Raw genomic sequence first — 23115 nt, 5'->3', positions numbered from 1 at the left:
CATTCAATATTCTGACGGCGCTGATACACTTCCATACAAATGGCATCAATGTTGAAATACTAAATCAGATCACACGTGTATTTTCTTATTGGCCTCACACTCAAAAGTATTTAAACCGCATGTCTTTAATGTGTCTTCGATTCTAAAAGACGAGTTTAATTGTCATACAAATGATGTATTAGTCTCATCAACATCCAACCAGGAGTTCGATCACGATTGGGTTTTAAATTCGCATCTCACATAATTGTGTTTATTTAATACGTCAAACTCAAGGCCAAGGGGCAAAATCCGGCATTTGTTGCAGCCAGCAAGAGATTGAAATGTCTTTAGTTTGCTTAAAAAATGGTAATTAAAAATAAAATAAGATCACATTTAGATTAGTATTTGCTTTTCCAGAGGCTGTGTTCTAGCAAGAGAAGAACTTGGATATTAAAAAAGAAAAAAAAACTTCAATGACAGATGGAAAAGCAGATGCTTTGAGGAGGAAATCCAGAGTTGAAGGAGGATTTTAAATGTTTTTTTAACTATATTTTTATTTCATTTTCTTAAATAAGTATATTTATATAATATACAGTATATTCAACACGCCCATCATTACACGACGGCTATTGAAATAATAAAATAAAATATAAAAACGTGACATTGATGAAAATGAAGATTATAATGTACACTTTCAATCTTGATGATGTTACACATTTTTCTTTACATTTACCTAGTCTCAAAATAAGTAGTATTTTTACCTCAGGTATGATTTATGCTAGAAATGGCATCAAGAGTTAAAACAAAAGGCACATTTTTTTTCTCCAATTCCTGTTAAGTCAGTCAGCTTTAAACCATTTAATGCATTTAATTTCCGACCCCTGTTGAGAATTCTGCCCCCTTGAGTGCTTGAGTTTGACACTCTTGATATTTATCTGAGGATCAGCAGGTTAACCAACTTCTCTAGTACGTTTCTCGTATCTTTCTTTAGTCTGTTGTACGTCGTCTGTTTAGTGTCCTGTCACTATTCTTTTTTCCTCTCCTCTAGTTCCTGTGCCCAGTCCGAGATCTCTCTGGACGGCTTCTCCGAGTGCCCTCCTCCTCCAGTACCTGTGGTGCTAAGGGGAGCTCGAGAGCGCCTCACGGTGGAGCTGAGAGACCGCAAGGCTCCGCTCGCGGTCATGGAAAGCCTCTCAGATGCAGAATCTCTTTACAGCCTGGATTCCCGTCGCTCCTCCGCCGCGCTGAGGGGCTCGCCGATGCTGAGCGGCCTCCCGTTCCCGCTGGACGCCACCATCCCGGAGGAGAACCCGTCGCTGAGCTCTCGCACCGAGTTGCTTGCCGCGGACTGTCTCTGCCAGGCCACGCCCGAGCACCTGGGCGAGGTGGGACCTTTCTTTCCGACCCTGGAATCCACCTCCACCCCCGACTACCCCATGCAGCTGTCCCCGGCCACGCCCTACTACAGCGGACACCAGTCGCCGGCTCTCATGAACAACGTCTTGACGCCCACGGTCAAGTCCGAGCCCAACGGTCACCGCATGACTATTGATCACCAACGAATACCGGGCATCTATAGCCCCGGGAGCACCCCCAACGCCCCCCTCAGTCCCCAAGTGGGATCGAAATCCCTGGACGGAGAGAAGGAACTGTGGGAGATGGACATGAGCGCCGATTTGAGACCGGCCGACTCCACGCCTCCGTCGCAGATGTCCAACGGGAACCCCAGTCGGGCGGTTCTGGAGTTCGCCCAATACTTGGACTCGCTGTTCAGACTAGACGGCAGCAGCTCGCCCCCCTTGGAGCTGTCCGACTGCGAGTCCGAGTCCGGCCGGGGCTCCCTGGGCCAGGCCGAGTGTCTGGACGAGACGCAAGGGTTGGACGACAAGCAGCTCCTGGCCAGGGCCACGCTGGAGCCCAACCTGGTCCCCAAGCCTCCCCGCACCTTCGCCGGTTCCGCCGACCCGTCTTCGGGGATCTCGCTCTCCCCGTCCTTCCCGCTGTCGTCGTCCGAGGAGCTCAACGACCTCTCGCCCGCCGAGTGCGCCCCGCCCGCCATACTCCCCCTGCGGACATCCAGCCTGAGCCACTCGCCCGGGGAGGAGAACACGCTGTCCTCCATGGTGTAGTGGTTCTACTCCGAAAGTGGGTCGAGATAATAAAACATATCACAGGAAACATGCATGCAATGGAATGCACTCACCCATCAGAAATGTAATGGAACCCATCGTCAGGAGTTCAACACTATTGCAATGACTTTTTCAAAGAAGATTACCTCTCTCTGCATGCCAGGGGGCTGTGCTGCTTTCGGGTAAAAAAAACAAAAACAAAACAAGAACAACTGTAGCTTCACGATGCCATTCCTGAACTATGTCATCTCGCCTGTGAAGAGATGCGTCCGCTCGACGACCCCGGGGGGGGAACCATCATGAGCAGTGATGAAAGAAGAGGCTCGTAGACCATCAGCAGCTCCGACATCAAGCCTTTCCTTTTGATTTCAGGAATGTGAAGATGCACACACACACACACACACACACAGTACGCCAATCAATAGACAACGTTCCCAAGTGTTCCTCAGGTCTATTCAGACTTTCAGAAAGAGAAAGTGTGTTTTTTTTATTTTTTTTTTTTATTTTCTGGTGAGAGTTCATGTGTCTTAAGAAGAAAAAAAAAAGTAGTGATTGTGAAAAAGTAATTACAGACGCCTATGGATGTTTGTGGGTTTTTATTTTTGTTGACTATTTATAGTGCATGACTAATGTTGTCATTTTCTTTCAAAAGGAGATGTTGTTGCGCCCGCAGAGAATGACCTTTGGACACTCTTGCACAGATCACTCAATCCTCCACCCACCTGCCAAAAATGTAACTCCTTCTATTGCCAAATATGTTTGTTTTGTAAATGTCATTATTTTTTGTACGTGGATATCAGTCAACACGGAACCGGGGCCATGTTTTATTATCTCATGGTCGAGCCATCGTGTCGAGTCTAGACTGTTACATTAGCCCTCGACGACAGGGTCAGTTAAAGGCTGCTCGCCGACATCACAGGCGCCAACGACCAACTTAGTTTCCTCACGACTGTAGGTTTACTTTCAGGGAGCTGCTGTCCATGTTCCCACATGTCAAGCTGCATGTTTTTTCGGCATCTCAGAGTAGCATGGCTTGTACTTTTTCATTCAACGACGATGTAAACACTTACTCCCATTTCTCGAAAAGGAGCCGAGAAGAGTGTCAAGTAGATATCGATTAGTTTAGAACGTGAGAAAAGTGTCGGTGTGAAAATGTGTATTTGCAACGAGTCGGTGCCGTTATTAGCATTGGATTGATTTGGTGGGTTTTGCAAAAAAAGTTGCTGCCTATGAGGTTAGAAAACTAACCCGGAAATATTTAACTTTTGGTCATATCCACTGAACATAGATGCAAAAACGTCGACCAAACACTGAAAATATCCTCTTCATCTCAATGTTAAGTACAGGCTTAGAAGGTATATCTTCCTTTACCATGAAATTACATGAGGGTTTTCAAGGCATTTCTTGACTCTTTACACGTCTGGTCTCCTAGCGTCAGGCCATAATATCTCGTCGTTTGAGTTCCCTGGTCTATAGTGTGTGACTCAAATCAGGTCAATCGTTTTTCTACTTTTCGTCCTCCTGTTACGTTCGTCCATTAAAAATATGAGTGAGGTGCCAAGAGTAGAGTCGACACCAAGTTATTGAAACGGGTTTTCTGATCGTCGACGTTTGAAACGTGGGCCTGGATCGTCCTTCACAGAGAGGCCGCCTCGGAAGAATGTTCGCCGAGGATCAAATTGCGAGGGAGATATTTCCACTCAGAGGTGTCCACGCGGATTTAACAGAGAGTGTGCAAGTAATTAAAAATATATAGCCTTATTATTAAACGAAGAATGTGACTGTGACATCTCTGGCATCAACAATGAAACCAAGAATCATCTCAAGGGTTTAGGTTTATTTACACAACAAAAGTTGAAACTGATCATTCACGATCTTTTTAAAATGGGAGTGATGTTTATGTTTTGTTACGCTGGGTAACATTTGGACATCCATTCAATGGGAGTACTGTTAGCAGGATTGGTAGCTACATCGTTCTAGAGCAGGGGTGGGCAATTAAATTTCCTCTGGGGCCACATTATATACTGTGAGTGTTGTGAGGGGCCGTCAATCCAAAGGAGAGGAGCGAAGAGCTAAAATATGACAGAAAAACTTTGAAAAAACAAAGCAAGTAAGAATAGTAAAGAAAGAAATATCAGCATAAAATAAACCTGGCTATGTCAAAACACTTTAATAAACCTTTCTAGTAAAAGAAAAGGATGGGAAAATAACCTATTTCTCAAAATATGATCAATAATTTTGATTGGCAAGACATTTTCATAAAAGTAAAAACAAAAAAATCAGAAAGGAAAAAAAAAAAATCCATATATATATATATATATATATATATATTTAGAGTTAATACAATTATAAACTCAATATTAAATTGAAAGCTGTCGGAAATAATGTCTTTGTTCTACTCTGACCTCTTGAGGGCCGCATGAGTGCAGTCAAAGGGCCACATGTGGCCCCCCGGGCCGCACTTTGCCCAGGTGTGTTCTAGAGGGTTTCATGCTCATAGTTACACAAGATAAGATTTAGATCTGTGAAGAAATCCCATAAAATGTTTGCCGAATATTAGTCTTCAATTTACAGAATTTTATTTCAAGATCAACCTTTTTTTTGTTTATGTTCAAACATTCTCTCAGATGATCTTAATTTTGCCTGAAGGTTCTCCGCCAGGACTGGATCATTCCCCAGAATATGAAACGTGTTCTCAAGGTGCTTTTGCTCGACAAGGATGTGGAGGTTTTCTGCTTCCCTTTAATCTGGTTCAAATCTGTGTGTTCAGGTTGAAACTAAACCAGTCAATGTGCTCTTACGTTTACATCATGTCTTTCTACATATGTGGCACATCGTTCACGTCACCAAGTGTTAGCCGTGGCTCACATTTTGCATTATTTATTACAGATATTATCACTTTTATTGCTATATTTGATGGTATTCTCTTTATTGCAACAGATTGGTTTGATGTCAGTTGTTTTTTTTTTACTCTGTTGTTGGGACACTGTGGGGAACATTTATTTTGGACTTTTCCCATGTAGAGTTGTATATTTCAATTTTTTGGTTTTGTCTATGTGGATACGTATTTGACATTCAACCACAGCATGGTAATAATATGCTCATTTTATCTTCTTTTTTTTTTTTTTTAACAAATGTGATGCTGTTTTAGGTTTGTGCAGTTTGACCAACGAACCTGTAGTTGCTATGATTCACGAGCCGACATGCAGCTAAACCTTTCTACCAGTTCACAGTCTGCTAGTTTCAGCTGCCAGTCACAGACGTCCTACCCAGAAGGCAGTGTGGCGAAGAGCAGCGATGTCCAGTAGCGTTTCCGTCTGCTGGTCAAACACAAACAGTGCTGACTGACAGCGTCGTGGTTTCCACCAAAAACATGTACAGCACCATCTTCTATGTGTAATTATTTATGCAGATGTCTATTTAAAAAGAATGAATTCCAATAAAGTCATATAGAAAAACTGTATAACGATAAGGATACTATATAAAAAAGATGCCAACATTGATGTATTTAAAAGAAAATATTTCATCCCAAATAATTTATTGAAAGTGTTGAAGAGAAAACAAATTGAATTGAAAGAATATTTCAACTCTGTCTTGTCCATGTAAACCTGGTTTGCTTCCCCTTAACCCACAGTGAGAATGTATTTAATCCCTCCCTGCCTGAAATGGAATAAACAAACCAAGATACATTTTGTCTTTCATTAAAAGACTCTTTTTGTCATGACACAAGGTTATATATTTGTCATTTAACTGTGGTAATTGAAGATTTGCTTTTATTCCTGGATTCTCTATGTGGTAAAATAGTTTTGTTATTTTAATGGAATGAACAATTACATCATTTGAAACAAATGAAATAAAAATAGGGAATATTTATTCCCTTTTACACAAAATTGTATTGCAAGGATGAAATAAGATAACTCACAATATAAGCAATAGAAAAACTTATAGAAGAACCAATTATCTATTTCAATAAATGGCACTTCTACAGACCATGGAATTTCTTTACTTTGATTGAGTTCATAGTCCTAGTTGAGTTCCCATTTCCTACATTTTCTTAGTTAAAATTAAATAAAATGTTATTCCTGGTAACATAATATGAATGAATGTTTTCTTTTCTTACTGTCTGGATCATGAACACTTCTAATGTTGAATTCAAAATCACTGTCTAGTAGCAACTTCATGTTTCCCTTATTTTACTCTACATGACACTTGTTTTTATTTTAATCTCATTTCATGTTCCTTATTAAATATTGTAAACTTGCACTGTCACTTTTGATTTTAGCACACTTAAATGTACGAGTCACCCATGTTATTGTACTTTATTAATCTCCTTATTTTTATTGTATTTTATCTAATTAATTCAATTTTATACTGTTGACCACAACTTTACAAAAATCATGTTTTGCTTTTACTATACTGGGAAATGACGTTTGTCTGATGCTAAACAGTGTAATGTCCACTAGAGGGCAGTAAAAACAAGCCCGAAATACGACGCCGAAGAAGAGTCTTCACTCAGGCTTCCTTCAGGCTAACGGTACAGTAGCTTCATGCTAGCTTAGCAGCTACTGCGATTTCAAACCGATGTCATGATTTAACAACATAAAGAAACAATACCTGACCGGTTCACAACAGAGGTACGTAAATGACGTTTGAAAACATTCAGTCGCATACAATATTAATGTTTTTTAACACAGACAAACCCCTGACAACTAGCTATGCTACCTAAAGAGTTAGCTTTGCCGTTTATCCAAAATAAACTATTGTCAAACACTAACTATTCTCTCTATTAACTCGAAGTATTTGTACATGATGTTATTGACTGGTTATGTTACCGAACTTCTCGTTTAATGGTGAATACACGACTGTTATAGCTTGTCAGTTTCGTTCTTGTTTACGATCAGTTTGTTTGTTTTTATGCCCCAAACATTGGCCTTTATGTTTCCAAAGATCTACAGCTGCTCGTTTGATAAAACGTTTGTCACAACATCTGTGTTGGCAGTGGCTGGTGGACAGAAGGGACTGCGGCATGTATGCTTCTGGGAAATACAGTTCGCGGGGTCCTGCCCTCATCCCGCGGATGAAGACCAAGCACCGGATCTACTACATCACCCTCTTCTCCGTGGTGCTCCTCGGGCTCATCGCCACTGGGATGTTCCAGTTCTGGCCTCACTCCATTGAATCGACGGCCGACTGGACCCTGGATAAACGCAGCGTCCACGACGCCCCCTTGTTTCGCCTCCCGGTCTCTAGTCCCATTCCCGAGAGGGGAGACCTGAGCTGCCGCATGCACACTTGTTTTGATGTGTACAGATGTGGATACAACCCCAAAAATAGAATCAAGGTCATCTCTGTTCCACTTGTCAACACATCAACACAATCTATTTATGCATAGTAAATTATTAATGCTCTCAAATCTTTCTAAAACACTTTCAATATATCTCTTTGTTTGTGTAGGTTTACATTTACCCCCTGCAGAGGTTTGTGGATGAAGTTGGGGTTCCGATCAGCAGCACTGGACTGTCCAGAGAGTACAATGATCTCCTCAGTGCCATCTCTGACAGTGACTTTTACACCGATGATGTCACCAGGGCTTGTCTTTTCATTCCATCCATTGATGTGCTGAACCAAAACTCCTTGCGCATCAGAGAGACTGCACAGGCTCTCTCAATGTTATCCAGGTGGGTGTCTTACACTCCCAATATTGATGCTTTTTATACAAATTAATGTTTGGGATGCATTACTTTCCTGTTCAAAATGATGCAAAAGGTCCCGAGTGACGGGATTATACACTCGTTCAAAGCAAATTTGGATGGATTAACATATTTTTTGCTAAAAGTCTAATGTTTTTAATTTCTATCATAAAATGTATAATTAAAAAAGTTTTAATGGAAACTTATAATGTTTCATACAGGTGGGACAGAGGAATGAATCACCTGCTTTTCAACATGTTACCTGGGGGACCCCCAGACTATAATACAGCTTTGGATGTGCCTCGAGACAGGTATGACGATGTCCTTTCTCTTATGAAATAATGTGATGTCATAAATCTGTGTATATCTTGTATACCAATGTGCCTGGCATTTTAGCTAGTCCTGCCTGTCTGTTGCTATCTTATTAAGATTATACTTTACACCTTTCTCCCTGAACTTTTTGTACATAAATGTTTTAGGTTCAGAAATCACTAGTGTCAAATATATTCCAGAGCAAATACAATTTGGTCATCGATGCCCAATCCCTATGAATTTTACTGAAATGTATTTTAATTTAATGGTATTATAAGAAAACTATTGTATTGTCAATTTTAATTGACGCAAAAACGACTTGTAGCTGTGACATCTGGTAGGATTGTTGAGCAGACAAGAATTTCCTGGTGTTTTATACCCTACAGGGATGAGGACTTTCATGGTATTTTCCATAAATACACATCCACTAGACGGTGAACACTACCTGTAGCTGTAGGGAATTTCCTTGACTTATCCCACTGATCAGAACCACCTGTGGAATACAATTTTCATGTTTCTACTTTATATATTCTGTTTCCTTAGAGACGAGTTAATCTAAAACCGTCATCTCGGTCACTATAATATGTTATTATTCAACTTCTCATCTTAAAAGATGTATTAACATCCACTTTTAATAAATGCATGTCTTTCTCTGGTTTAGTTTCATGCTTTATTGCGGAAAAGAATGTGTTTATGTTCAGTTTGTTTGAGACATCTGTGATGATGGAAATGTTTTGTTTTTATGAAGAGCACTTTTGGCTGGTGGCGGCTTCTCAACGTGGACCTACAGACAAGGTTATGATGTGAGCATTCCAGTATACAGCCCCCTTTCTTCTGATGTGGAACTGCCTGATCGACAGCCTGGGTGAGACCTTTGACATTTTTATTCATAAATAAGTAGTTTAGGCTCTGTTTTACCACCCGTTCTCTTTTAAAATGGTGTTTAATATTTGATATTATATTTGTCCCACCAGGCCCCGGCGTTACTTCATTCTTTCCTCTCAAACTGCAATTCACCGAGAATACCGAGCCGAACTGGAGCGCTTGAAGGAAGAAAATGGAGAAGCTCTGCTGCTCCTGGACAAATGTAGCAATCTCTCTCAGGGGGCCGCGTCTGCACGCAAACGCTGTTTCAAGGGTCAAGTGTTCGACTATCCCCAGATTCTGCAGGTGGGAATCATCTCCACTCTTTTTAAAAACCTCCACAAACACACCTACACACTTCTAATATTTGTCTTGCAGGAGTCATCATTTTGTGTGGTCTTGAGAGGGGCACGTTTGGGTCAGGCCACCCTCAGTGATGTGCTGCAGGCTGGCTGTGTCCCCGTTATCCTGGCTGACTCCTACATCCTTCCCTTCTCTGAAGTGCTCGACTGGAAAAGGTTTGTTACTGTGGATACCCCTTAAAAAAAGAGAATTATCAAAAAGTCGTATACATTCACACACTTTTTTCATTCATCCATTAATTAATTTCTTGTTTTTTTAACAGAGCTTCAGTGGTTATTCCAGAAGAGAAAATATCTGAGATGTATGCTATCCTAAAAAGTATTCCGCATAGGCAAGTGGAGGAGATGCAGAGACAGGTACCCATGTTTTTATTTTATTTTTAGATGTTAACGTAATAAGTAGCGTCCATTTGTTCCTCTTATAACTGCCAGTGTTTTTAGTTTAAATTTGAAATTCTTGCATGGAGAAAGGTGGAACACACAACTTGTTTTTTGATTTATTCATGGTTTTCAGATGCTTTGGATTTTTTTTAATTGATGTATCGAGCCACAGTAAACAACTGTGAAAGTAGTTCACCAGTTCAGCTGGACCTCATTCTCTTGTTTCAACTCTCAACCATTTACCAATTATAGTAGCTTAACAAACTGCAATATGCTTGGTGTCAAATTACAAATGCAAAGCTGCTGGAGGTTCTGAAACCCAAAACATTTGTTTTGGTTGATTTTCCTCAATCCATACAGGTAATAAGATCATGTTTATAAATGTGTAGCAGAAGAGGAAACGTTGGGCTGTAAATCATTTCTGACACTAATTGCATTTTTATTACAGAAATGTGGGTATGATTTTATAATGAGTTCTACTAAAAGGATGTTTTTCCTTGCTAATAGTTCTGTTTACATTGAATTTTCTGGAGGTGATTCACTTTCACTTGTTTTATTACCACAACGAAGGCTGCACTTGTCACGAGTCCAATTCAGTTCCGCTATGGTCCAGCAGAGGGCTCAGTCTACTGTAATAACCACCTTTCCTCACACCCCAGCTTCATTATATACAAACTCAGTTTGAATTCTCTTCGTCCCACAGTTCAATATGATTTATGTAATGAAGATTTACATCTTCTTGCAACACTCTACTAACATTCTTTGAACCGACGTTGCCAAAGTCATTAGTAAAAAAAAAGATGGTTGATGGTTTAATCAGAACTCTCTTTCTGTTTACATTTATAGATGCATTTCTAAAACTTCAATCCCTACATTCTGGTTTAAGGTTCAGTATGTTGTACCTTTTTAGTGAACATGCTAAGATTGTAACAGTACCAGTTCATTTTTACTCTTTTCATTTTCTTTACACTCACTTTCATCATCGAGAAATGACTTGTCAGGGTTGAGGAAAAAGTTGTGTTTGAAAAAACTGTGTGAAACACAGAATTCAAAGCCAAAAAGATAAGGTAGTAAGTCATGTTATTTTCAAGCCTTTAGACTTCTACATTGAAAGGAAACAATTTTATGCGATTCTGATTTTAACTTGAGCATTTGTTATTGGGTCTAGTTACACAAATAATCTTTCAAAATCCTTTTGCTGCTTTTTTTATTGAACAAGAAAGGCAAATTGTTTAGCTATTTTCCTGGATTTAGCTACCAGTTTTGGCCCAAAGCATAAATCCATTTAGATTATTTTTGGTGGTTGTTCATAAATGCTGCACTCAGATATGGTTGTGATTTAGAATGACCAATTATGTATGATTGGTTCCACATGCCATTTTATTTTACTTGGTTTTAAAATACCCAGCATATAGAAATCGTCTCGCACTTTAGTAATTGCTCAAGTACAGGAGTGGAACCTCCGGTAGAAAACTGGATCTCTCTTGCTCTCCCGTTGTCTCATAAAATATTCTGCAGGCGCTGGATGAGGGCGGAGGGCGGTGGGATTGACCTTCAGGCCAGCACAGTTTACTTTGTCCCTCCCCCCAGTTGAAAAGGAAACTTTCATCGCTGACTGATTTATGAGCCGTTGGGATTCTCTTATAAGAGCCGAAAGTCATTTTGAATTGATCCTAACCCCTCCTTCAGTAGAAAAGCTGACCTTGTATACTGCATAAACGTATAATGCTTTGTAAAAAGAAAAAGAAAATAGGCTAAAGTTTTATTGTCTCCTGGATGCTAAGAGGTAGAACGTTTTATATGATTTTGTTGTCCGTTAGATGGAAGTATACGTCGTCGTTATGTCTAGTTTTATGAGATTTTTTGTTTAGATTCATGTCAGGTATGACTTCAAGTGGTTTGAAGCTTCATTAGGTTCCTCACACGGACAAGCATTAAACCAAATTATCTTTTTTTTGCCTTCTTTATTAATTTATCAACACTTTATTATCAACATAGTTTCAGTTCAATGTGATGATTTTTACTGTATTTTAATCATCTTTTACAGGGAATATTGACATGCTGTTGTGTAATGCACAGCTTTAGACTACACCGAATCTTTCCTCTTTTGACTTTGAAGGGTCCTTATTAAGAACCACATACAAGATTTTTTGGGGGGTAAATGTGCTGTTAAAATGTAGATTGTTGCTCAGGCCCGGTCATGTGATTGTAGCAAAATGGTGTCTAAAGGGATTCAAAAACTATGACATAAAGGGTTAAGAGTTCATTTATCATCCACGTCTGCTTTTCACATCAGACATTCGTTGAAGTAAAACAGTCAGAAATCTTTGAGTGCTTCAGAACTTGACTTTTTTTAAAGGTCCTGAGAATGAAGAAGAACCAAATACTTCTTTACAGACTTTAACCTATGACTTAATTCTCTGTATTTGACACTATGGCTTCAAATATGACCTGCACATGAGATATGACCGTTCCTTACCCAGGAGCACATTTAAACCCAGTGTAGCTCCCTTTTGAAGAAAAAAGTAAAAAGTAAAAAGGGCCTGAAATATTTTTTAATTAATGGTCAAAGCAAGGTTTGATCACGAGTGTCGACTTTTTGTTGGTGATTCTTAAATTCTGAGACGACTGGCATTTTACCACTTGGTGGTGTTTGCTATGTATCAAGTACCTTCAGTGAAAAATGTTGAAAACAAACCTTGTTTGTTATTTGCTTTTATATTAATAACAATATTTTCCTTTGTTGTGTTTTGTATTACCTCAAGTTTAATGTTTACTGTAAGGTCTTTGTTTCCTCTGCATCCTCAGGCACGCTGGTTCTGGGAAGCCTATTTCAGCTCCATGAAGGTGATCGGCTTGACAACACTGCAGATCATTAATGACCGAATTTATCCATATGCTGCCCGCACTTATGAGGAGTGGAACAATCCACCTGTCGTGGTATGTATTAACTTGTTTTTAACTTGGTAATCAATCAATGTCATGTTGATGTCTGACGCACCAAACAAAAAAAAAGCTTTGGCTCTGATTCTCCTTGTTTGTTCTTTGAGGAGCATTTTCTTTCTGTCTTGAATCACTGTTTGTGCAAAACTCTGGATGTGAAGAATGATGTGTGTGTGTGTGTGTTTGGCATCCCTGTGGTTGTAGGTTTTGTGGCTGCAGACTGCCTGACTATGACCATCTCTGGGGAGTTGTTAATCAGCTCTCTCTGATCCAGTGTGTCCTCAGACTCCAGACGATGTGTGTGAGAAAATGTGCGATTGCCGCATCAGTCAAGCTGCCACATGCAAATGCTAGTGTTGCATGTCAAACTATCTCTGGGTGTGCACGGTGACATTTGTTGAAAATGTTCCCTCATTTAAAGTCAGCGACTCTAAGGCCTGTTTCAATTTGACAGGTTAAAATCTCTGAATCGGTTTGAATATCAACACCTTATTGTTGAGATTTTCCCTAATGACAAACATTTGGTAGAATTAGTCTAATTTATGACATTATCGATACATTTTAGGAGAAACATTCAGAGTTGACAACAACACAAACACAAACCTGCAGCTCACTGTAGTTTGTTTATTTGGACATGGAGTTTGCTGATGAAGATTTGTGTGATTTAAAATACAGGAATCCAGCGGATACTTAAAAAATCTTAAAAGGGATTAAATCCTTCAAACTAATTCCTCAATTGGCCTCAACATGTCTGAAATCCAAATTACAAAGTCTTAGAATTTGACCCGTGATAGGTAATAGTTTATGTTAGTTTCAAATCTTAGGATGTTACATCTTTAATTTAAAAAGATTGATCCGATATAAAACAGCGTAACTAACATAAAAGTGAAGTGGTTACAGTCAAGACTTATAGCAGATGAACGTTGCGGTTCTACTTAAATGTGGTTCTTGTAGCAACTTCGGAAAGAGAATTTCGCTTTGGGCAAACTTTTGAAGCGTGAATTCAATAAAAAAAATTGGCTGTCCAAGCAACATTTTTGTTCATGGTTGAACATGTACGAGACACGGTGTACTTTGTGCTGGACATTTTTTTTTAAATCTGCTTGATGTGAGTGAAGGAAATGTTTTTAATCGACTAAAAAGACATGTTTATTTCACTTTGAAGTAAACATTTGGTTGAAATATTCTTTCCACCTATGTAATTATCGTGCTGGTTTTTTGTTTTTTTTTACTTGTCAATTTGGTCTTAAATTGTAACTTGCCTTAAGCTGAAGGAACCCTTTAATATCTGATCACGCATTCGCAAAACATACAACATTCTAATAATTATTAAGATTTATCCTTTGATTTGTTTGACGTATTAGAAGAGTGAACCATCCCTGCCTTTTCTACTCAAAACTTTGGTCTGAAAAGCCCTGATGTTCGTCTCTGCCATTGAAGGTTGAGAGTTATGGCCTGATGGAGCCCAAAAACCACAGAATCTGTCAGAGGCAGGGATCCTTCCTCAGGTCCTAGAACCACAAACACTTCTCTCGACCATTGTAGTCATTAAAATAAACACGCGCTTGAGATTAACTTGTTATAATATCACATTTACTGAATATTTACGATGTAAAATCCCAGTTCATCAGTGTCACCGGCCGACCGTTGACTTTGAGACAATTCTAACATAAGAAGAGGGAAATACAATTGTTTTCTCGTTGGCTTTAGTAAATGGACGGTGAAAAGAAGTCGAACAGTAAATAAATCAGGCAGTGCACACTGCGCCTCTCTCTCCTCCCTCCTCTACCACCAGCACCTCCTGTCGTCTTCGGGCTGGTAATTGAAAGCAGATTTTCTAAAGTATTGCTGGTGCCGTCAGTGGGGGTTTTCAGGATAACGGACAAGCTGCTTTTTGTTTGGCACTTTTATGTCGTGTACATGTGTAAGGTGGAGGAATCTTTAACGTTAGCTTGCGTACATGAGCCCGGATATGCTTAGAACCGGTTGCCGATTCCAGGAGAAGTTTGAGATTTGTTAACACAGTTTCTATGAAAGTTTGAAGCAGTCAAATTATTTTTACTTTAATTATAAAACAATCGAATGAAGTTGTAACACAGACTTTAAATGCATTTCAAGTATTTAAAGTGATCGACTGAAACCCTCTGATAAAATCTTGTTTGCAAGGATAAGTCATTCAGTTAACTGGCAAACCAGCACCTACTATTTTAGGCATTTTGTTTAAAGTCGTGTTATTTGTTAAAGTGGTTGAATATATTCTAGTTTTAATTGGCTTCAGCTCAGCTTCAAAACATCACAAATGTACTGGTGTTTTTCTTGCTTTCATCTTCTTGCACTGTCACTAAACTTTAACAGTTGAACTCGGTCGCCTTTCAAGAGCAACTATCAAGTGTGTTCCACTCTTTGAGATGTGTTACCAACTTATTAAGCTGCAGCTGTCGTTTCATCTAATTGACAAATGGGTTTAGGTTAAGTGGCCTGTGCCTCCGTATTTGTCTGTAATGAATCTGCGGGGATGTGTTAGTTTAATTGTTTCCTCCGTCGCTCTTTGACAATGTGAAAACGGCCGCGGGGAAGTTTCCACTCGGCTGTAAAGAGATGTCTTCTTCTTCTTTTTATTATTATCGTTACCAAAGAGACAGATGATGTGTGCAGATGTTCAACTTGTTGTGTTGACACACTTTTGTGGGAGAAACCAAGTTATCTGTTTGTTTTTATTAGCTTCGTGTTGCCTTCAACAACACCACAAAATAATTGGATTCTATGTTTGCTGTATTTGGTGCGATTGTTACCTCGAGCAAAAAATAGATTTTCAAGAGAATATTTCTATTTTTTCAATGCCTCAAGATACTTGATGTTTGCTCTATGATTTTTATGAGAAAGATGTATCTCTAATGAGAATTTAAGAAAATATGAACACACTAAATCACGACATTTATACTCACGATACCATTTAGACATTTTAGAGAATAGTTGTTTTAAAAAAATATGTGTATATGTTTGCTTCTCAAATCATTTCTTTCTTTTATCATCAATCAAGTTATTTTATGGTTTATCTTCTCCAAAGATGATAAACAAATGATGTGTTTTCTGTCTTTATCTCATAATTAACTTATTATTATTCACCCCGTTTTGTTTTTTTTGTATTTTCGTGTTGCAATTAAACATCCCACCACTAGTTGGCAGCAGACATTATGTCCTCCGTAGCAATGGGAACATTGGAATCCTGTGAGATCCTAAGGATGTCTGAGGATGAGAGGATACAGTCGACTTCGGCAGCTTTAAAAGCTGATGTTTGGACATGTTTTTATTTAAAAACCCATTAAAGCAGTAACATTTAGGTCAAGGGTCATGTGGTCTGTAAATTCTGCAACAACTGAGCCTAGTACTCGACAATACTAAAAATACCCTTGTAACTACAGTATTACTTTATATCGCAATATATTGTCACTATATCGTTTCCACTGTATCATGATACACACACACACACACACACCCCTAATTAGTACCAAAAAATATACTTTTCCTAATCTCTCTTTTCTGTTTTGTCTCCTGCAGAAGTGGTCCAGTGTGAACAGTCCACTGTTCCTGCCGCTGATACCACCTCGAGCACCAGGGTTCACAGCAGTGGTGCTGACATACGACCGTGTTGAGAGTCTTTTCCGAGTCATCACTGAAATAAGCAAAGTGCCCAGTTTGGCGAAGCTGTTGGTTGTTTGGAATAACCAAAACAAAAGTCCTCCTGAAGGTAAACATCATTATCTTTCTTTGCTATTGCCAGTTTCTACTCCAAATTATGTGCTGAAGTTTCTTATTAAGTGTCGGACGATAAGCTTGGTTCATCCAGTCCGAAGCAGGAGTCGAGTTGGTCGTAATGTAATGAACCAGCGAGCAGACTTTGAAGTCCCTTCTGGAAGCGGCGAGTTGCCTTTTCATTAGTGGAATCAGCAGCGCCTGGCTGGAGCTTTGTGACCCATTAGCATTAACAAGAGGCCATCAACGGGTCACACTCACAGGGCTCAGACCGACACCAGGAAAGACACCATACTTCATATGATGCCTTCACTGGCTGCTCGTTTGTGTCTCCTTGTTTCTATTTAAACTCTTCTTACTTTGGCCATTAATGAAAATGTTGTTTCACAATTAAGGTTTTAAGGAAATTCTTCTCCTCTTTGAAAACTCAACTTTGCAGTTGAGGTGTCATTCCTTGCAACAACCCTCTCAGTAACAGTGACTTAAACGGTTCCCATAATGCTTTGCTGCCCAGCCAACCACATACAGATGTCGAGCCCTTTTGACATGGCAACAGAGACATTTAACTTAAATATAGTATTGCAGCGACCAATCATCTGTCGCTTAATAAAGCAGCGTAGAAAGGCATCATGGCTGTTTTGTTGTCACCATAAGATGGGTAAAGTACTCCCACTGAGTTAACCTGTTGATCAAATAAATCATCTGTTTGTAACCGGAGTTATGTTGTTACTGACTGCAGCTTAATGCCGTGTATTGTGAACCTCGATATGGTGAAGGACCACTGTCTTCCAGACAAATGACAGCTATGGTTAAGAGTTGGGGCGACAGGGGCGTAGCAGTTGTCAAAACAACAGGGTTTGACGTGACGTTGTCAGGCGTGGTTAGGACGAACCTAAAAGTCTTCCTCACGACTGCCAGCGCACATTCGCTCCATTAATGAAGGGACACACATTCTGCGCCGTTGTCCGTGACATGGACACTGTCCAAGATCTTTGAAAATGTGCGCGTTTGTTGGTCGCCTCGTGAAGAATTGCAGTGCGGTCGCTTTTGCATGCGCTTGAGGTTTGTGCAGAAAGTCACGCTAAACCCTGCCAGGACTTCAAATGTCTGCTAATAGTGAACAGCAGTTTCAACTTGGATAGTCAGATGTGTCAGTGTCTGCCCTCCTAAACGGTCCATACTGCAAATTATTATTTTTGTTTCATTGACTGAAGCTCATCCTGGTAAATAAAATGCTGTCAATTCAACTGTTTTAAAAGTTATGTAGGAACAAATCTTTACAAGGTCAATGCCAGCATCTTAAACAACATTCTCCATGTTCTCTCCACAGAGTCTCTTTGGCCCAAAATCACCGTCCCTCTCAAAGTGGTACGAACCAAAGAGAACAAACTGAGCAACCGATTTTTCCCGTACGACGAGATCGAGACCGAGGCGGTGCTGGCGATCGACGATGACATCATCATGCTGACGTCGGACGAACTCCAGTTTGGCTACGAGGTGGGAAAACATCCCGAGGAAATTCAAAGAAAAACACCAACCTTGATCATAGTTTGCCATCTCCCCCATGACGGCGGTAAAGCAGGGAACCATTTCGACTTGATCCCGGCGTTTAAAGTCGTTCAGGGAGATTACAGTCTCATTCTCCACTTGTGAGGATTTGACCGCCTGTTGCTGGTGTTTGATGTGTGAAGAATGATGACAGCTACAGAGTTGATGCTTTCCATGCCTCCATACCTGCTCTGCGTAATCGCCCGCATGTATTTAGGCGGCATTTAATGAAATTGTGCCCATTTTCGGGATAATTATGTAGAATTACACACAGCATACTTTGGAGGTGTTGTCCAACAAAATGAGAGGAACTCTAAACCAACCAACAGAATCACTGTTGGCTGCTGGTGTTGAACTTCAGTTGGAAACAGCTTTTCAAATAAGAGCTGGTGAATTGTTTTTCAAAATAGATTCAAAATAGATTACATTTGTTGTACACATACAAGTTAATATCTTTCTATTAAAAGCTACATCAGGGTTGAGCCACATTATAAACTTCTAATGGGGTAAGAAGCCATCGTTCCAAAAAAAGATAAATGAAAAAGGGTCTTAATATAATGTTAAAACCTCTTCTTTTTTTATTAAGGGTAAAAACTAAAACATAAAACAGAATAAATTTTGTAAGGAAGGATATTTCAATGTTTAGTTATGCTGTGACATTTTAAAATACGCTGTAATTTGTTCCATTAATTCACTGTCTATACATTATATGAAAAATAATCCATATATAAATCATAAAATATGCCTGGATATGATTTAAAAGCATTTTATTCCAGAATATCTTTCACGTATATAGATATAAATAGACATATGTCACAGTACATATTGGAGTCCAGTAGGATCTGGAATCCTAGTAGTACAAACTGGAATTCCAATATTCATATCCCAGTTTAGTAGTAGGATTGGATTCCAATCTGTACTACTAGGATTCCAGATCCTATTGGATTCCAATCTGTACTTTGACATGTATATCCATGCAAACAAGAGGACTTTCATTGGCAGTGTGTCTTATGTTACAGTAATTTTGTTTCTCTAAACAACAAATTTAATATTACATTATTATTATTACATGAGGATGATACCCACGTGAAAGATATTCATGGCAAATACTCTGTTGTTGCCGTTTTGAATTGTTTTTGTAGTATTTAGTTCAGATTCTAATTCAAACATCCCCACTCTTCCGTCTTGTCCTCCGACGAAGGTGTGGAGGGAGTTCCCCGACAGGCTGGTGGGGTACCCGGGTCGGCTGCACCTCTGGGATCACGAGATGGGAAAATGGAAGTACGAGTCGGAGTGGACCAACGAGGTGTCCATGGTTCTCACGGGCGCCGCCTTTTACCACAAGGTGAGTCGGAAACGTTTGAGGTTCTTTCTCTTGACCTCCTGTATCGAGTCCTGAATCCTCGTGAGACGCTACGGTGAGCGAGAAAACAGGAATTTAAGTGAGATGCATTTCAAACGGTGATGGAGAAGATGATGATGGAGGAGCCCGAGTGTCAGCAGAAGGGCAAGGTTATCACCTCTCGGTTAAAGTCTCCCTCACCTACTTAAGTTCAAAGGACGTCCCGGGGCCGGGATCCTCCTACGTGGACGGGGGGGGGGGGTTATCGTTGAATATAACGCGTCTGTTCTTTATCTCCTCGACACGCTCGCCTTCAGTACTTCAACTACTTGTACACGTACAAGATGCCCGGAGACATCAAGAACTGGGTGGACGCGCACATGAACTGCGAGGACATCGCCATGAACTTCCTGGTGGCGAACATCACCGGCAAGGCTCCGATAAAGGTACGTTCATGTCTGCTGAGGGGGGGGGGGACGGGGGGTGAAGACTGACTGAACCCACCAGGATTTCTGGGTCTGATCAGTTCTCACCCCTCACTCCTCCTCCACATCACGCTGACTTCGCCCAGGTGCAGGGGCCCGCATCGAGGCACAACCTTAACCTCCCTTATCTGACTCCCACTCAGACACCCCCCCACCCCCCAGCACCCCCCAACTCTTACTGTTTTCTTAAGCTCACAAAAACTCACTCACACTCTGCCACCGAATCACAAGTCGAACACTTCCCTGTTCCTGTGCAAGTGCTCTGACCCCCGAGCACATCTCACACAAGTCCTTTCAAGAATCACCCCCAAGTCCCCCGACTTGAGCACTTGCAGTAGATCTGGCTGTAAACTCGCCAGTACACACGGCAAAGATGTTTTTATTTGCATCATGTGTGTACCCCTCACATACAGTGAGACCAACAACGGAGCAGAACTCCGTTGGTGTCGGTACTTAACTGACTTTACTCTTGTGTCGTCCAGGTGACCCCCAGGAAAAAGTTCAAGTGTCCGGAGTGCACCGCCATCGATGGGCTGTCCCTGGACCAGACGCACATGGTGGAGAGGTACGTGTGCCGCAACAAAACCCTCATTTATTAGCGTTTAATTCAACCAAAAAATGAATAGATGTAGCACTAGTCAAGGTGGACTGGTAAAGATAATTTTTCGGAAATATTTTCAATTAATAGTCGACCTCCCGTCGATCTCATGGTGGAGAGTTTCCACTCAAAACAGTAAAAACTTATACTTGTACTTATTTAACATACATTGGTCCCTTGTTTATTGCGAAGGGTTACGTTCTGAAAATCCCCAGCATTCAATACAAATTTGCCAAGTGGTGACTTTTACTTTTAAAAATGTTAAAAACTTTTATAAAGAAATATTTTTTTGAACCTGGAACCGGTGCACACAAGGTGCCGATCCCTCCGAATAACCCTTTCAGTTGGTCACCTAAGCTCCCGTAAATGCTTTGCCGCCCAGTCAACCAATCACAGCTGTCAATCACTTTTGACATACCAACATAGACGTGGTATTTAAACACTATCGTAGCGACCAATCCGCTCAATCTATTAAGTAGAGCAGTGTGTAGAAAGGCATCATGGGAGTTCACCGTTTTGTTGAAACCATAACTAAGATTCCTCTAATGAAGTTCTGAGGTTGTGTGGAAAAAAATCACTTGTTTTTAGCGGTGTGTACGATAACGAGGAGCTTTGCCGATCTTTAGTAGCACCGTATGCAAAAGAAAGTCCTTGGAAGGGGAACCCGACCTGGCGAGGGACCTCAATACATGTAAAATGGTCTTTTCGTCGGGATAATCCCAAATATATAAAACCAAAATCTATTTGGAATAGTTTCAAAATGACCTGCGACTACAAGGAAAAACACTCGATCACGGTTTACGTCGGCCTCCAACGTAAAATCTAATTTCGTCCTTCAGATCCGAGTGCATCAACAAGTTCGCGTCCGTTTTCGGAACGATGCCCCTGAAGGTGGTGGAGCACCGAGCAGACCCGGTCCTCTACAAGGACGACTTTCCCGAGAAGCTCAAGAGTTTTCCAAACATCGGCAGCCTCTGAGCTTCTTCTTCTCGGACTCAACACGTCGTTCATCACTGCAGTTCTTGGGTTTTTACTGAAGAGGTGCATGTTCTTCATCCGTCGGGTTCCTGTTCCTTCTGAGGCTCGACTCCCGGAGCAGAATCCTTTCATTCCTGGTAGGTTCCTGAAGACGAACGACTTCTCTGATCTGACACTGAACTTCTGCTGGAGAAACAACCGTGTGTATGTGTGTGTGTGTGTGTGCGCGTGTGTGTGTTCAACAGAGTTGTATATATAGTTAATATTTATCCCGTTACATTAAGAATATTTTTAAATATATATCTAGTCTGTGAATGAAAGAAAAGAAAAATACTGTTGATTTCTCCGCAGACTCATGGAATGTGCCGTCGTCATGTAAATTGCTTCCCGACAAAAGAGCCAAAAACGAAATGACGGCTCTTCACTTCTTTTTTTAATGCTTTCATATTTAATTTGACGAAAACGGTTGATCAAACCGTTTTAAAAAAAGGCTTCTTTCATGTGTCGCGTCCATCCGTCAAACGACTCTGACCCGTCTCACTCTTTTTATCATGTTTTTATCCTTTTGTTTTTTTTATTTTTGAGCGTCTTTGATTGTCATTATAATAAAAAATATAAAGCACATGTTTTGGCTAATGTATGGGTTCATTTCTTAAACGTGTGTTCCTGCTCCTCGCTCTCCTGGCCGCGTCACCTGTTGTTAATATCGCTCGTCTAATCCGCCCTGTTCAATGTCAGCGGTTCAAGAGGGCGCAGTTCGTATTTTTGTCAACTTCAATTAGGCTGATACTCTCGCGGGTTGTGCGATCTCGTTTCAGCGCTCGCGTCCCTTCAAAGCGCGGGACTGCGAGGGGATTTCTGAGGAGCCCTCGCCGCATGTGGGGGAGACACGAACGTTCCAGGAGGAAAAAATGTTTTTTAAAAACCAGACGATTGCTTTGTCTCAAATCGCATACTACTCTTAGTATACTAGAAGTTAGTATGCATCAGTTTAGTGTACATACTAACTAGTACGCAAATTCTCCACAGATAGTATGTCTCAAATCAAACTCTGCTGCTACACACTAACCGGAAATCACATGACAGCTTCTACTTCTATTTAACGATGTTCTAAGCAGCTGTTTGAACGCTATCGACACCTGCTGGCAGCACATTTTGCAAGTTTGGAAAAATAAATAAAGAAAAAATATGAGAATCGAAATATTCGCGAGATATTTAAGCTGGTATCAGCACCGAAGACGTGTTTATCCTCCTGCTGAAAATGCACCTGTAAGTATATGAATATATATGCATTCATATATGACGTAACTTCCGTTTAAAACGTCACTAAGATGGCGGCTGTTTAGGGTGGTTAGTGTCCATCGAACCATACTCAGTTTTGTGGGCGTGTTAGTACGCCAATTTAGTGTGTATGGCGCACTAAATTTCGCATACTAAGAATTGAGACGCACTAAAAATACTAACTTTGATAGCTAGTATGCGATTTGAGACACAGCACAGGTTCGGGTTCTCCAAAAAAGAAAGTCGGGAAGAAGTGCAATAACTTATCGTGTTTTAATCACTCCATCCAAAAACAAAACATCAAAGGAGCCACAAAAACACATAATTAAATGTAACACACCTACATACAAAAAAAAAAAAGTCAAACAAAGTCTAAATGAAAACATTTCAAATCCTTCATGCAGCACAAACACCATGAATACAAAGGCACACCTTGCATGCTGCTCGCCCCCCCGACCTCAGTAGTATTA

The 23115-nt window shown here is 40.4% G+C and overlaps 2 protein-coding genes across 4 annotated transcripts in view; both read left to right on the top strand.

The window, feature by feature from the left end:
• Positions 1–5795, top strand: part of dagla (diacylglycerol lipase, alpha) — a 34328-nt gene extending 28533 nt beyond the window's left edge. For both annotated transcript variants that reach the window (XM_087793763.1, XM_087793764.1), the window contains one exon: positions 1028–5795. In XM_087793763.1, the coding sequence (XP_087649889.1) occupies positions 1028–2108 (1081 nt within the window). In that variant the 3' untranslated portion in view covers positions 2109–5795. The remainder of the gene's footprint in view (positions 1–1027) is intronic.
• An 830-nt stretch (positions 5796–6625) lies between these two features.
• On the top strand, positions 6626–21988 carry ext2 (exostosin glycosyltransferase 2). Of its 2 annotated transcripts, XR_015711453.1 has the most exons (16): positions 6626–6742; positions 7108–7449; positions 7563–7786; positions 8020–8109; positions 8859–8975; positions 9085–9280; positions 9353–9492; positions 9600–9693; positions 12526–12657; positions 16219–16408; positions 17744–17910; positions 19163–19306; positions 19621–19749; positions 20271–20353; positions 21226–21501; positions 21716–21988. XR_015711453.1 is itself a non-coding variant. In XM_087793761.1 (15 exons), the coding sequence occupies exons 2-15, from the start codon at positions 7135–7137 to the stop codon at positions 21362–21364; spliced, it is 2160 nt and encodes a 719-aa protein (XP_087649887.1). In that variant the 5' UTR covers positions 6626–6742; positions 7108–7134; the 3' UTR covers positions 21365–21988. The 2 variants fall into 2 exon arrangements, 1 of the variants encoding a protein (XP_087649887.1); XM_087793761.1 differs by having other exon boundaries at positions 21226–21988.
• Positions 21989–23115: the final 1127 nt, after the last annotated feature.

This window comes from Callionymus lyra, chromosome 6 (assembly GCF_982586985.1).
Source record: "Callionymus lyra chromosome 6, fCalLyr1.hap1.1, whole genome shotgun sequence".
NCBI classification, from domain to species: Eukaryota; Metazoa; Chordata; class Actinopteri; order Syngnathiformes; family Callionymidae; genus Callionymus; species Callionymus lyra.
This window is presented reverse-complemented; position numbering and strand designations above follow the sequence as displayed.

What these genes read in the sequence shown, in the direction of transcription:
- ext2 (XM_087793761.1), top strand. Translation starts at nt 7,135, where the DNA reads ATGTATGCTTCTGGGAAATACAGTTCGCGGGGTCCTGCCCTCATCCCG. An exon ending in TTGGATGTGCCTCGAGACAG is followed by an intron (nt 8,110 to 8,858) that starts GTATGACGATGT and finishes GTTTTTATGAAG; the next exon opens with AGCACTTTTGGCTGGTGGCG. An exon ending in CCGGCAAGGCTCCGATAAAG is followed by an intron (nt 19,750 to 20,270) that starts GTACGTTCATGT and finishes TGTGTCGTCCAG; the next exon opens with GTGACCCCCAGGAAAAAGTT.